Raw genomic sequence first — 13,826 nt, forward strand, 5'->3', positions numbered from 1 at the left:
AATCCTTCATCCAACCTGACAATCTTAAAGATCTCTCAAGTTCAGTAACTGAGTTTGTGAAGCATCTAAATACTTAAGTTTGTGAATTTTCTAAATACTTAAGTTTGTGAAATATCTAAATATCCAAGTCCTCGAGATCTTTGAGTGACTGTGATTATTGAACGTGCAGAATGTGCTGTTAAGAGAAGAAGTTTATACAAAGTCGAAGTGAAATAGTTTGAACGAAACGACAAACATGGTGATCTGCGTCCTTGGCTTTCTCACGGGGTAAGTTGCTCTGCATTTGTAAGGGGGTGAATTTCGATGATTCATCGCATGATTCATAAACGTAAAACGATTCTACGAAATGGTAATTGCTGACAGCTGGCGCAGGGTGCTTACGATGCGTTATCGAGTTTACAATATTTCAGTTCTAATATTCTGGAATTCATTCCACAATTTTGCAGTTAAACAATTTCACACTTTTAATACGCAATGTAGACCTTCCCACCGTTATACAGTTTTATGGTTCGAAGGTTTATAACTCTGTTGTTCCACATTTTTGCAATTCTACGACTATTCTGCAATTCTATCGTTCGCGGTTCAATAGCTGACATTCTACCAACCCAGTTTCACCCCAATATTCTCTAAATACACATTTGACATTTCTAATTAAACAGTTCTGTAATTCCAAGATTCTACGAAAATGTAATTAACAGCAGTGACTAAATAGTTACTCGGCGTATAGAAGCTCGTTTCGGTGGAAACCGTGTGGGCCTATCTGTACGTACGATAAGTGAAATCTCCGGAAATCACGTTTGGCAATCACGTAGCGAGCGGATATTGAATAAACCAGCGACGGTACCCATATATGAATATATACGACGAAAAACAAGATCAGTCGATAAGATTAACTTGCAAATTGCGTGCGAGTTGAACTGCGATACTTTTTCACTCTTGTACCTAAGCAATTGAATTTTACGCGATTTTATAAGTTTTAAAAATAGTGCAAGGTGAAATTCGAGTGAAATTCTTTTGAATTTCAAGTGAAATTTTGACGAGAAACCTTATCGTGTATTCGAATAAGTTACGAATGCAGATATCACAGAATATATTTGTGTGAAACAATTGCAGTGCTGCGAATCTTTGTGGAATAAACGCTGAAGGATAACCACTTTTCATTCCCTTGAAAAAGTGATTAATCGCACCATGAAATTCGAGGGAAATACAAAATATTATTCTACGATATCATTACCGTATTCCTTCAAGGGGTATGTCTGTGTGCGTTCGAGTGTGCAGCTGCTGATACGTTCTTGCACCGAACGTAAGTTAATCAAGGTAGAATGTCATTACGCAATTATATCTTCTACCGTTTCTCCTTTTACCGTTCTTAACGGTATGTAGAATTTTACTCATGCATCCCTTTCGGCTCTGTAATTTCGATGCCCTGAAATTTTCATAATTCGCAGATTCTACTTTTGAAGTATCAGAAGACTGTAGAATTCTTAACTCTCAAGATTAAAAAATTGTAAAATCTCAGGGTTAAAAAATTGCAAAGTCTCAACCTTGAAAAATTGCAGTCTCAGGGTGAAAAAATTGCAAAGCCCCAACTTTGAAAAATTGCAAAGTCTCAGGGTGAAAAAATTACAAAGCCCCAACTTTGAAAAATTGCAAAGTCTCAGGGTGAAAAAATTGCAAAGTCTCAACCTTGAAAAATTGCAAAGTCTCAGGGTTAAAAAATTGCAAAGCCCCAACTTTGAAAAATTGCAAAGTCTCAGGGTGAAAAAATTGCAAAGCCCCAACTTTGAAAAATTGCAAAGTCTCAGGGTGAAAAAATTGCAGTCTCAACCTTGAAAAATTGCAGTCTCAGGGTTAAAAAATTGCAAAGCCCCAACTTTGAAAAATTGCAAAGTCTCAGGGTGAAAAAATTGCAAAGTCCCAACTTTGAAAAATTGCAGACTTAAGGTTAAAAAATTGCAAAGTCTCCACATTGAAAACTTGCAAAGTCTCAACAATAAAAAATTGTAAACTCTCACCATTAAAAAATTCTAAACTCTCAAAATTAAAAACTTGCAAACTCTCAACATTACAAAATTCTAAACTCTCCATTAAAAAATTATAAACACAAAATTAAAATATACCAAACTCTCACCATTAAAAAATAGTAAACTCTCACAACAAATAAATTTCAGAGCCTCCAAAAATTTCCACAGTGATTACATAATTCAATCGATGTACCCTCGTCCCGTTCCACATTCCATATGTCGGAACCTCCGCTCCAACTGGGGTATCGAATCCCCTATCTCTCCCAAAATATTCATGAATATCCCGTTTCTGTTGCAGCTTCCCTCAGAAAATGGAGAGGCCATCGCAGCATGCCGCGAACGTGAACCAGGTGCACAGCAGCGGCATGCACGGGGTGTACTCGTCCGGCAGCCAAACATCCCTGACGACGTCGTACATCACGGGCCAGTCATATGTTCAGAATCAGAATTACGCCCACGGTCCGTACAACTCGTCGTCCAATGTGCGGGTGTACGCTCATGCGGGGTACAATCAGCCCCAAAGCTACGGCACCATGGTGCAGGGCTACGGCGGTCAACCTCAGGCAACAGGGTATCAACAAAATCACCTTAAAAAAGGACCTGTACGTAACGGAGACGTGCTGAAGAGATGTCGCCTTCAGACTGCGTAAGACTTCGTTGTTTTAATTCTTGCTTTCACTTGTGAAACATCAAGACTTCGATCAGACTCAAATTTTTCTAAATGCCTTCGAATTTCATTCTTTTCAATATACTCTGACTACGAGGTGACTCTGTGTCCTCACAGTCTGAACTTGATTGCAAAGTAGAGAGCTTCAGAAAGTTTGCGCGTCTTCGTTGCCAGTTTAGTTTCCAAGCTTCGCCTGCTTGACATTGTCCTCCATCTTATGTCTTTCTTTGCAAAACAGGTACGAGCTGTCTCAGGACCTCCTAGACAAGCAGATCGAGATGTTAGAGCGAAAATACGGCGGTGTGAAGGCCAGGAACGCGGCGCTGACCATCCAACGCGCGTTCCGAAGATACACACTGCTGAAGAAGTTCGCGGCGATCACCGCGATGGCAAAGGCGGAGAAGAGGCTCAGCAGGAAGCTGCAGGAGACGGATCGAGCGACGGGCATGAACGAGCACGAGAAGATGGCCTACCACAGTCAGATTTATATCCAGCAGCCTCAGACCGCGAACAGACCCATGCCCATCAGGAGCATGTCCCTCAGAGAGAGGAGGCACGCGGAGAACTCGCAGTCGCCGATACCCAGAAGTCAGAGCGGCAGGTGCGAGGTTCAGGTCACGGGTCATCAGCACGCGAATCATAATATTCATCAGAGCGGCAGACACACGCCCTCCTTGGCGCCCAGTCCTTGCAACAGACATCAGCAGCTTCCTCCCAGTCCGTGCTGGGAGTCCAGCTCCCAGGAAAGCGGCTCTAGCATCCATTATTACAACCCACAGGTGATCTAGAGTTCCTTTAATAGGGTCAGTGATCTTGCAGAAGATGTTCGACCTTTTGTGTGAATGCTTGAATCTTTGATCTCCGAAAAACGAAAGCCCTTTAATTCCATTTGAAACGATCGTTTTAGGAAGCCCTTTGTGGCATCAGACAAGAGACACCTCCGCGGGACTTGCTTCGAACGCCGTGCACGTCGCCGTCGACGCCTCACAATCTCCAAACACCGATCCCTCAAAACTGGAGCAATACCAGTCATCTGGGCTCCGCCGGGCGAACGAGAGGATCCGCGAAAAAGGTCCCGCCGGAAGTGCCAAAAAGAACGTCTTCCATTACGTCCAGGTCCATGGAACCGCGTCACAATGGTTTGAGCAAGAGCGTCGAGAACGGTAGCCTGAGCTCGGTCCAGAGCTCTGGCAGCGATTCCACTAATTGCGAGAGCTCAGAGGGAGACGCTCAAAGAGGATCACCTGTGTGGAAGCATAAAGGAATCGTAAGTTCTGCCCGTTTTCCTTTGTGTCCCCTTTGCCTTTTGTCTTCATCGGCTTTCACACTTTAGGCTAGACTACATTCAACCTTGATGTCTGTTTTTTTGTTACTCGACTTCAAAGTAACTGTACCTTGCTGTTATTTGCGCAGCAAGAATTTCCATTGGCGTAAAGCGTCCGCGAAAATGTATCTGTGCATCACTGACCCTTTTAAACTGAAACTATATAAAATTTCAATTAAAATGTACTAAAGTAATTACGTGTTTTGCAGTCAAGCTCGCCGGAACATCAGGAATGCGCGAATCACGCGACAGACTCAGCCACCATGATGAACAGCGTAAAAGATATGGGTCATTCACACGCCAGCTCCGGTTACCAGCTTCCATTGATGGACCATCAAGAGAGTATACCACAAACGAGCTACAAAGTATCGGAGACCGTCAGAAAACGTCAATACAGAGTAGGCCTAAATCTGTTCAACAAGAAGCCCGAACGGGGAATCAGTTATCTGATCAGACGAGGATTCTTGGAGAACAGTCCGCAGGGTGTAGCCAGATTCTTGATCAGCAGAAAAGGATTGTCCAAGCAGATGATAGGAGAGTACCTTGGGAACTTGCAGAACCCCTTCAACATGGCTGTGCTTGAGTAAGTCTGATCGCTTGGAAAGGGAATTGAATAGTTAAAGGACGCAATGGTGCATTCGGTGAAAGTTTGATCGTTTATCACTGTGATCGGTGATCGACGTAGCGGAAACTAGTAGCTTCGTTCGCTATTATTTATTATAGAAAGTCGTTTTCACTTGTCGTTATCTTTTTCACAATGCGATTGTTTCGATCGAGTAGCTGTTTGGCATTGATACCGATTTCACAGTGAAAAAAGATCTATAAAAACATTTAGGTCAAGATTGTTATGGTCAAATGTAAAAGAGAAAAATACCTTGCGGTTATAGAGATCTATTCTGTAAAGTCTATAATGAGCAAATATTACGGAGTATGTCATCCATTCCAGATGCTTCTCCCACGAGCTGGATCTGTCTGGAATGCAAGTGGACGTAGCCCTAAGGAAATTCCAAGCATACTTCCGGATGCCTGGCGAAGCCCAGAAGATAGAACGACTGATGGAGATCTTCAGTCAACGTTATTGCCAATGCAATCCAGACGTGGTGTCCAGGCTACGTTCAGCAGACACCGTCTTCGTCTTGGCGTTTGCTATAATCATGCTGAACACAGATTTACATACTCCAAACCTGAAGCCGGAACGCAGGATGAGGTTGGAAGACTTCATCAAGAATCTCAGAGGCATAGACGACTGCGGGGATATTGACAGAGACATATTAATGGGCATCTACGAGAGAGTGAAGGAGAACGAATTTAAGCCTGGATCTGATCACGTTTCCCAAGTGATGAAGGTTCAAGCGACGATAGTGGGCAAGAAGCCTAACATGGCGTTGCCGCACAGAAGATTAGTCTGCTATTGCAGGCTGTACGAGATCCCAGATATACACAAAAAGGAGAGACCAGGTGTTCATCAACGAGAAGTGTTCCTCTTTAATGATCTTCTCGTTGTGACCAAGATCTTGAGCAAGAAGAAGAACAGTGTCACCTATACCTTCAGACAGAGCTTCCCACTTTGCGGAATGGTCGTCACCCTGTTTGAAGTTCCACGTAAGTTGTTAATAGTAATCTAATATACTTTATGCTTCTGCAAACTCGTGTTTAATATAAATTTTACCTCCATCCAGATTATCCGTACGGAATTAGACTCTCCCAACGCGTGGATGGAAAGGTTTTGGTCACATTCAACGCGAGGAACGCGCACGACAGGTGCAAGTTCGTGGAGGATCTCAGGGAATCTATCAGCGAAATGGACGAAATGGAGACCTTACGGATTGAGACAGAATTAGAACGACAGAAGAGCAGTAGAAGCGCCAGAGGAGGCGCAGAGAACCGGGATTCTGGAGTAGCGGATGTGGAGATATGTCCTTGCCCAGGTCCCTGCTCGGAGAGGTCAGAAACCACCGACACGGACACGCAATTGAAACGCTCTGCTCTTAGTAACTCGCTCCTGGATATACATGAGCAGTGTAAGTAGAATTACTTGACGGTATATAGCAAACCTTTTCATGAGTCCTTCGAGGACAGAGAAATAAATCTTCAAAGAAACTGCAAGCATATTACAATAGAAATAAAAGATGATAGTTTTAAGTTTGCGATAAACAATTGAGCATCCTCTAACACCAAACCAACCTACATGCAGAAGATCTGTCTTTGGCTTCCAGAGCCGCTCTTGGAAAGGTCTGCTTTATAGAGTCTATTTCTATCTTAAATATATATAAACTTAACATTTAACTTTGGTATCCTATTATACAGTTGCCGGTGAGAAACCACAACGACGTGGAAGCGTGGGCTCCCTAGATAGCGGTATGTCGATTTCTTTTCAATCTACATCTGCCAGCTCAATGAGCCAAGGCATTAAACATCCTGGACATCCTATACATCCAGGGGCTACGATCCCTGGTGGTGCTAAGGGACTGGCTCAGCAGCCATCTTTTTTAGGGGGTCTCTTCGCCAAACGGGAACGAAAGCTTTCGCAATCGGAGGAATCAGGCCCCTACAGTCGCACCACGGAAGTATAATATATCCTTCCGGTGCTATTTAACTGATAACAGACCAAATCGGATTCCTACAAGGGGACGAGCACTGATTAATTATCTATCGAACGCGTAACTCAGAACTTCTTGAAAAGTGTATACCATTGGCGTAGCTAAAGGCGGACCTGGCCTTCCATAGGTCCTCTTTCCAATCCCTAAATTCCCAAATTTAAAAATTGATCATAGTGGATATAAAGCGTTAATAATAGAGAACCCAAAGATCTCATTAACCCCGAGAATAGTCACGCCACTGACCTGTACTTGTACCATTCTTTATTTCAGACTTTGGTGTTATGGTATGAAAAAATTGATAGTAGTAGTTTGAAAAGTAGTAGTAAAATTTGAAGCCAATGGTTCGTGCAGTCCCTTTGTTGGATAAGACTCCTCTTGCTTTCCTCGACTTCTGAGAAAGCGAAGCACATTTAACATTGCACACGAACAGAAAGTACAACGCAGTTTGAAACTGGAAGGAAGAGCGAAAGTTACCCTAGGTTAAAAATGAAACATAGAAAGAAGTGCTTCGAGAAATGAGCGAAGAAAGTTGGAAGGTAACAAGATGTAAATTTATGAGATTGGGCAGGATCCAATCGCTATCAGTCCAAGAAGAGGATTTGGCAAGACCCTGCTGGCACATGTATAATATTTATTCATCCAAAAAAGAAGTCGGATACGTTTTCTTTCGTATGGTATTTATATATTATAATTTCTAATGGTGGGTCAAACTCGCGCCGATCTGCGTTGTGTATGTAGATAATAATCGTTTTGTTCGCCGCTAAGAATGAACCGGTTTTTAAGCAGGTTATGTTAAGAAAGGATATTCTTAACGTAACGTGAGACAAAAAAATGGATAAAGCGGTTCATGGAGAGTGGCTCTCGAGTAATGTCGTGTTTTTTGCAAGTGTCGTCGACGTAGTTATACTTGAACGATTGTACATAATAGGTATATAACGATAATTGTATGATTACAATAACTCTGTAACAAAACGTAGCCTAAGGAAACGATAAGCAATCCCTTTCAATGTTAGGTGCATGTTGATGTCTAACAAACTTTTTAGTATCACAGCAATGGAAATTTGAATGTAGCAGTCTTGTAAGTATTAACATTTCGAAGGAAAGAGGAAAAGAAAGAAATGTTTTTTTCATTGTTGCGGTACATTTGTAATCATCTGCAAGTTCTGGTAGTTCTGCTTGTGTGTTTGAAGTTGAACAGTTTCTTCATTTCCTGTTTCCAAAACAGCGTATTAAACGAAAAGTGATAGGAATTAGTTGGTTTCTCGTCTCGTAGCATGTAGACAACTTTCAAGATCACTTTAATAATGTTATAAGGATGAACGCGGGTGAACCGTAAGACAACTTGTATGCCTTATATACTGCCACAATTTTATCATTCGGGGATGAGAAACTAATTAATCACTTTGCGAATTAGATAGTAGAGAATTTTCAAACGCTGCGGAATTACATCGGAAAATTTGGATATCTTGTATATATCAGCGGTCGCAATACGAAGTAATAGTAATAAAAATATATATATATATATATACATATATATATATTCATTAATTTCAATTCAAAGTGACTAATCAACGGAGTTTCATACACTGTACATTACAATTCATTTCGGACCTTGGGAGTTTCTTTGTACCCTCATAACGTTTTATATAAACAAATTTATTTTCATAGTTCTTGAAATTCACTTTTTTGCACTGCTGTCGAGCACTCTAACATCTGTTTCCAAATTGTATTCTCTTAACCAATTATTTAACCCTTCGGCTGCTGTGAACAACTGCTTATTTAACAGAAGTCTTCAAAGAATACTCATTCTTAAAATAAATAGAATAGGGCAGCTAAGAATTTATACATTTTATCTTCCACGTTAACTCTTGGCTATTCGTTGTCCTATAAATGAAAAGTCACTGTGCGTAGAGTTCAATTGTTATAAAATTGTAAAAATATTTGATTGTATTCTTGAGGACAAATCTTGCAAGGACTACACATGTCTTTGGCAGCTGAGGGATAACTTGAATAACTGTTGGCAAAGTGTTTGCCATGGACGTACATATGCTCCCATTGATCCGTAACAATCTGTAGTCTTCAGCGTTATTAATTCTAGTCTTTCTCATCAGGAGAATTCTCCAGTATGCTGTAATATCGCGAAAGAAACAATTCCATAAAACGTCAGGACAAACCTTGATGTAGCTCGTAAGGATGTGGATACAATAAAGAATGTGAGATCAACCATAACTTAGGATCGCGTCAATTTGTGTGACGAATAAGTGAATTGCTCGTTCGGATTACCGGAATATATGTCAACTTATGGAAATGCTTCTGTGATAATCTTCTTACGAATGAAAAATAAGAAAAGACTGATTAAGAAGACCATGTTCTAAGTCGCCTGTTTACAGAGAAGTTCACGAGAAAGTAAAATCCATGTTCGTAGACACTCTCGCGACTCGTCCTTCCCTTCTGATTCCTATATCGTACATTCTATGAAGATTTTTATAAAAGTCGATCGGTTTCCAATTTTTGGACGAGGACGATAAGAAACACCAAACCCTTTTTAATCAAACACTCATGAATCCACGTTTTCCAAAATTGAACACACTTTTCTTACCCTTTAAATAAATTCAATCCTTAGAATTCCTTGCACTCTTATATATAATAAATAAAATTTTCATTGGATATTGCAAGAATATAAAATACATTTTATCAGTACAAAAATAGAGATGTAAATTCGACAATTATTCGAAAATAACGAGAAGAAGAACAGAAAAACTGATTGTACGACATCGAAGCAATACAACGTTGTGAAACATAATTACATACAGTTCGATTTGACGCGATCTTCGAAAATGAATTGCGACACGCGTACCAATCGTGTCGATAAAACTTGGCGCATTCGATAAAAATTTGATGAGAAAGTAAATCACTACGTTATTATTAAGAGATAACAATCGCTCCCCTTTGTTAATCTAACGAAAGCTGTATGCACATTGTGTTAATAAAGAACTATGAGTCTGAAACGAGTAAACTAATCAGTCTCTTTTAACTCTTAACATGTTACTAAAGGGAACATTGTTTTATATTAAGAACAATGGTTTTTATTTCACTTAGTTATTAACATTTAACTCAGCCCTAATTCCTATTCAAACACTAAACAATTAATGACCTTTTTAAGAACATTTATTTCTGAATAGAGCTTTAGTGAAATATATACAATAAATGTAAATAGCACACTATACAGTGTACAAAGGATTACATATAATTAAGTATGAAGATACATTCATACCCAGTTTCTTAATACATAATTCAAGCAACGTATGCTTGTGTAGAGAAAAAAATATCGGAATTTGTTCTAAAATAATAAGAACATTTAATCAAAGTTAATGTTTCCTTCGTTTGTCACGATCGTCTCTTCGCTGTTCATCCTTGCGTTTTGTGGTAGTGGTAGTCGAACTGCTGGCACGCTTAGCTTGTTTCAAGAACTGATCCAAACCGAAAGGATCCTCTTCATCTTTCTCGAACTGTACTGGTCCAGAACGTGTGGTTGATCTGTCAGTTCCACTAAATTCTTTGTCCGGAACAAATCTAATAGAACAGAAAACATCACTGAACTAATTTTGGGAAATCATAGAATATGAAACTGTTATACAATTAAAATAAATTGCAAGTTAAAAATTCAAAAAAAAAATTATACAGACCTATTTGTTTTAACAAGTTTCTCCAAATCGTCTCCGTAAGTGTCTTTATCGATATTTTTGCTAGGACGGTATATGTGAGAGCCAATGGAGTTGGAATCTTTCCATGGTTTGTCGTAAACGTTGTATTCGTCGTCGTGACCATAACCACTATCCATTCCTTTGCTGGTATTAAACAGACGCTGATCAAACTGTGCTTCTCCGGTGTTCGCAATACTTTTCGCTGGCAAACCAAGCGCTATTTGTTCACTAATGTCTCTTTCACGTTCGCGTTGTAATCTGGAACGTTTGTCGGGTGCAGCACGTGCCAAATTGCGTTCGCGAGCACGATCCTTGTGTCTTTCTTGTCTGAGTTGATCTCTTTCACGCGAATCCTCTGATTTTTCTATTACAAACATAATATTATTAAAACACATCTTAATAAATATGTATGCAATTTCTGTACGAACCTAATGCAGCAGACTTCAAACCAGCACGCTCCTCCCTGGCTTTCTGTGCAAGTTGTCTTAAATGGTCTTCCTTCTTTTCTTTTTCTTTTTGTGCTAATTTCTTTTCAAGCTGTGCTCGCATCTCTACCGCCTCACGAGCTTTTCTGTCGGCTATGTAAAGAGCTTCGGCTAATTTGGCGAAATTTTCGTTAATGTGAACTTGTTGCAATCCTCGGCCATCTGCGGCTAAACGTTTGTCGAGAGGAATCGTGTATCCCTAAAAACATTGTTCCCTCAGAATTTTATTCGTTTATGATTAGATTAAACAATACACATACCTTTGCATTTTTCCAGTTACTGATACATGGTGGTATTTTCCATTCTTTCTGTTCTTTGACCGTGACCTTTCTGGTAGGTGAATGCATAACCGGTGCTGGAGGTGAAGGAGGTCCTCTCGGTATTTTCTTATTAATTCTAAAATTAGAAATTACTATATTATTCACAGTGCAGTCAATATTTGTTAGAATACAGCTTGCTTTATTTTCTTTTAATAAATATCTTTCATCTTTATGAAACTTACTTGAATTTTGGTGGTTCTAATGGATCTACCTGTGCTTCTACCATTCTAATAACCCTTTGTTTAGCTCCAGAATTGAATGATTGTCCTTGCTGTGAAGGTGTATATCGAATATATTGTGCTGGTGCTTGTTTTTCAGCACATCTGACCGGCATGGCTGCAGCTATTTTTGATCTTGTAATTTTCTCTAAAGCTTTTCTCGTTTTTTCTGTAAGTTCATCAGTTTCTTCGCTTGATGGACGTTGCAAACTAGGATCCTCCTCACTTGTTATCTCTGAAGGTAATAAATCACTCAGTTTGCTATAAACAATCTGCAACACAACAAAACAAAAATATTCTGTGTAATAGATATTAATATTTATATTTATTAAAGTTTGTCAAATTACCTTATCCTTGGAGTGGCCTTGTCTAGCAATTACATCATATTTTACTTTTCCTTGAGCATCAAGTTGAACTGCCACAGCATTACTGGTAGACTCCTTTCCCTTCATTCCCATACCCAGTGGATATTGGGCCACATGGATTTCTGGAAATGCTCCACCATCTCCAAAATCCTAAATGCAATAATAAAATGAGATGATTGCGTGTATACTGGGTCAACTTCAAACTTTGTTTATTGAAATTTATTTACCTCTGGATTCCTGGGTACCCATCCTTTACGCTGTCCATATGGTGGTGCAGTAACAACAGCTTTAACCAATGCTGACACAGGTCTTTGCCGTAATTTCTGTTCTCGTGCCTCATCTTCTCTGTCCCACACCACTTGTGATGGTGCAGGCAACAAGCTATACAAAAAGTTACATAAATATTAGCTTAAAGCAATGTAGGAGAAACATGGAACAATTATTAAAGTAAATAATATATTTGTAAGTAAATTAACAGCCTAAATATTAGGATTAATGCATTGTTAAATTTTTGGTTTTGGTTAACAAGTACGCGTCAACTTTACGATATCAAATATAACGTATCCCATAAGGAAAAATAATGTTACATTATTGTTGTCGATAGTAGAAACAACATTTTGTAACATGAAAATGTAAAAACTCACAATTTTCTATACAACAAAAAGATAAATAACAAATAATTCTTATAAACACTAACCTTGTTAACGACATTTTGTTAATCTTCAAGCAGTGGTACCAATGATAGACATGCGTCAAAGATACATAAATCCCTAGTAAAGTTTGTAACTAGTCTCTTTGATTGAAGCGTTCCGCGCCTAACCTAACAATGTGAGTGAGCGAATAAATTTCACGCTAAAGTAAAAATAGTCAGCTGTGTCACTTTTATTATAAAAGAATGTTCAGTGATCCCTCAGCTACTTTCTCGTATCATATTTGTTCAGATTTTTAATGAAATTAATTAGATATTAACTAATAACCTAAGGCCAGTCACGGTGACAAGCAGTATATACGAGGTCATTTTGAATAATTAATTACATGTTTTGTGGATATATTTTGTGCACTTTTATGATTGAAGAGTGGTTAGCAATGCATTATTTACATGGTTCAATCATAAAAGTTCATAAATAATGTTCGGGTAATGAGTAATTAATTATTTTGTGTCAGCGTTCCGATACGTACATGAGCTGCCTATGGCAATTCTATTGCGCAAATAAAGTGCAATATTTTGGCACTTTGACGACGCAGTATGGTTCCTGAGGCATTTAGAAACAAATTTCTATTAGGGTTTAATGCGTTTTGATGCCTAATAAAGCCAGAAAATGAATTTTTGTCGAAATCGGTCCAAAACGGTACAGGTGGCGCCATCTAGCGGCGAGCGGCGGAACTACGAAAAACTAAAATTTCGATTTTCTCGAAAACTAGGGACTTTTCCGAAATTCTGAGATATACAAATTGTTCCTTGTCGCCTACGGAATCGAACGAATGTAATTACAGCCTGCTAGGACCATTATTAAGGAAAATAGAAAAATAGTCCATTTCATGGACTAAAAAATTGCCGTCCATCTAGCGGTGAAAGTTGGAACTACAAAAATAGAAAATCTCGATTTTCTCGAAAACTAGGGACTTTTCCGAAATTCTGAGATATACAAATTGTTCCTTGTCGCCTACGGAATCGAACGAATCTAATTATAGCCTGCTAGGACCATTATTAAAGAAAATAGAAAAATAGCCCATTTCATGGACTAAAAAATTGCCGTCCATCTAGCGGTGAAAGTTGGAACTACAAAAATAGAAAATCTCGATTTTCTCGAAAACTAGGGACTTTTCCGAAATTCTGAGATATACAAATTGTTCCTTGTCGCCTTCGGAATCGAACGAACCTAATTATAGCCTGCTAGGACCATTATTAAAGAAAATAGAAAAATAGCCCATTTCATGGACTAAAAAATTGCCGTCCATCTAGCGGTGAAAGTTGGAACTACAAAAATAGAAAATCTCGATTTTCTCGAAAACTAGGGACTTTTCCGAAATTCTGAGATATACAAATTGTTCCTTGTCGCCTACGGAATCGAACGAATCTAATTATAGCCAGCTAGGACCATTATTAAAGAAAATAGAA

The 13,826-nt window shown here is 39.1% G+C and overlaps 2 protein-coding genes across 10 annotated transcripts in view; one reads left to right on the top strand and one right to left on the bottom strand.

Annotated features, from left to right (window-relative positions):
* The window catches only part of siz (Brefeldin-resistant Arf-GEF family protein schizo), a 67,479-nt gene extending 57,856 nt beyond the window's left edge, over positions 1–9,623 (top strand). For 5 of the 9 annotated variants that reach the window (XM_076540667.1, XM_076540668.1, XM_003703481.3 and 2 more), the window contains 7 exons: positions 2,323–2,670; positions 2,930–3,470; positions 3,599–3,958; positions 4,225–4,598; positions 4,962–5,617; positions 5,695–6,036; positions 6,323–9,623. In XM_076540667.1, the coding sequence (XP_076396782.1) occupies positions 2,323–2,670; positions 2,930–3,470; positions 3,599–3,958; positions 4,225–4,598; positions 4,962–5,617; positions 5,695–6,036; positions 6,323–6,588 (2,887 nt within the window). In that variant the 3' untranslated portion in view covers positions 6,589–9,623. Of the gene's footprint in view, positions 1–220; positions 268–2,322; positions 2,671–2,929; positions 3,471–3,598; positions 3,959–4,224; positions 4,599–4,961; positions 5,618–5,694; positions 6,037–6,322 lie in introns of those variants that run through there. The other 4 variants (XM_003703480.3, XM_076540669.1, XM_012286025.2 and 1 more) reach the window with 4 other exon arrangements.
* Positions 9,624–9,765: 142 nt separating this feature from the next.
* Positions 9,766–12,546, bottom strand: Bx42 (Puff-specific protein Bx42). The gene is made up of 8 exons (XM_003703479.3): positions 12,405–12,546; positions 11,935–12,088; positions 11,690–11,857; positions 11,307–11,614; positions 11,065–11,200; positions 10,748–11,003; positions 10,302–10,683; positions 9,766–10,188 (listed from the first exon to the last, which is right to left on the bottom strand). The coding sequence occupies exons 1-8, from the start codon at positions 12,416–12,418 to the stop codon at positions 9,984–9,986; spliced, it is 1,623 nt and encodes a 540-aa protein (XP_003703527.1). The 5' UTR covers positions 12,419–12,546; the 3' UTR covers positions 9,766–9,983.
* Between the last annotated feature and the right edge of the window lie 1,280 nt (positions 12,547–13,826).

This window comes from Megachile rotundata, chromosome 15 (genome assembly GCF_050947335.1).
Source record: "Megachile rotundata isolate GNS110a chromosome 15, iyMegRotu1, whole genome shotgun sequence".
NCBI classification, from domain to species: domain Eukaryota; kingdom Metazoa; phylum Arthropoda; class Insecta; order Hymenoptera; family Megachilidae; genus Megachile; species Megachile rotundata.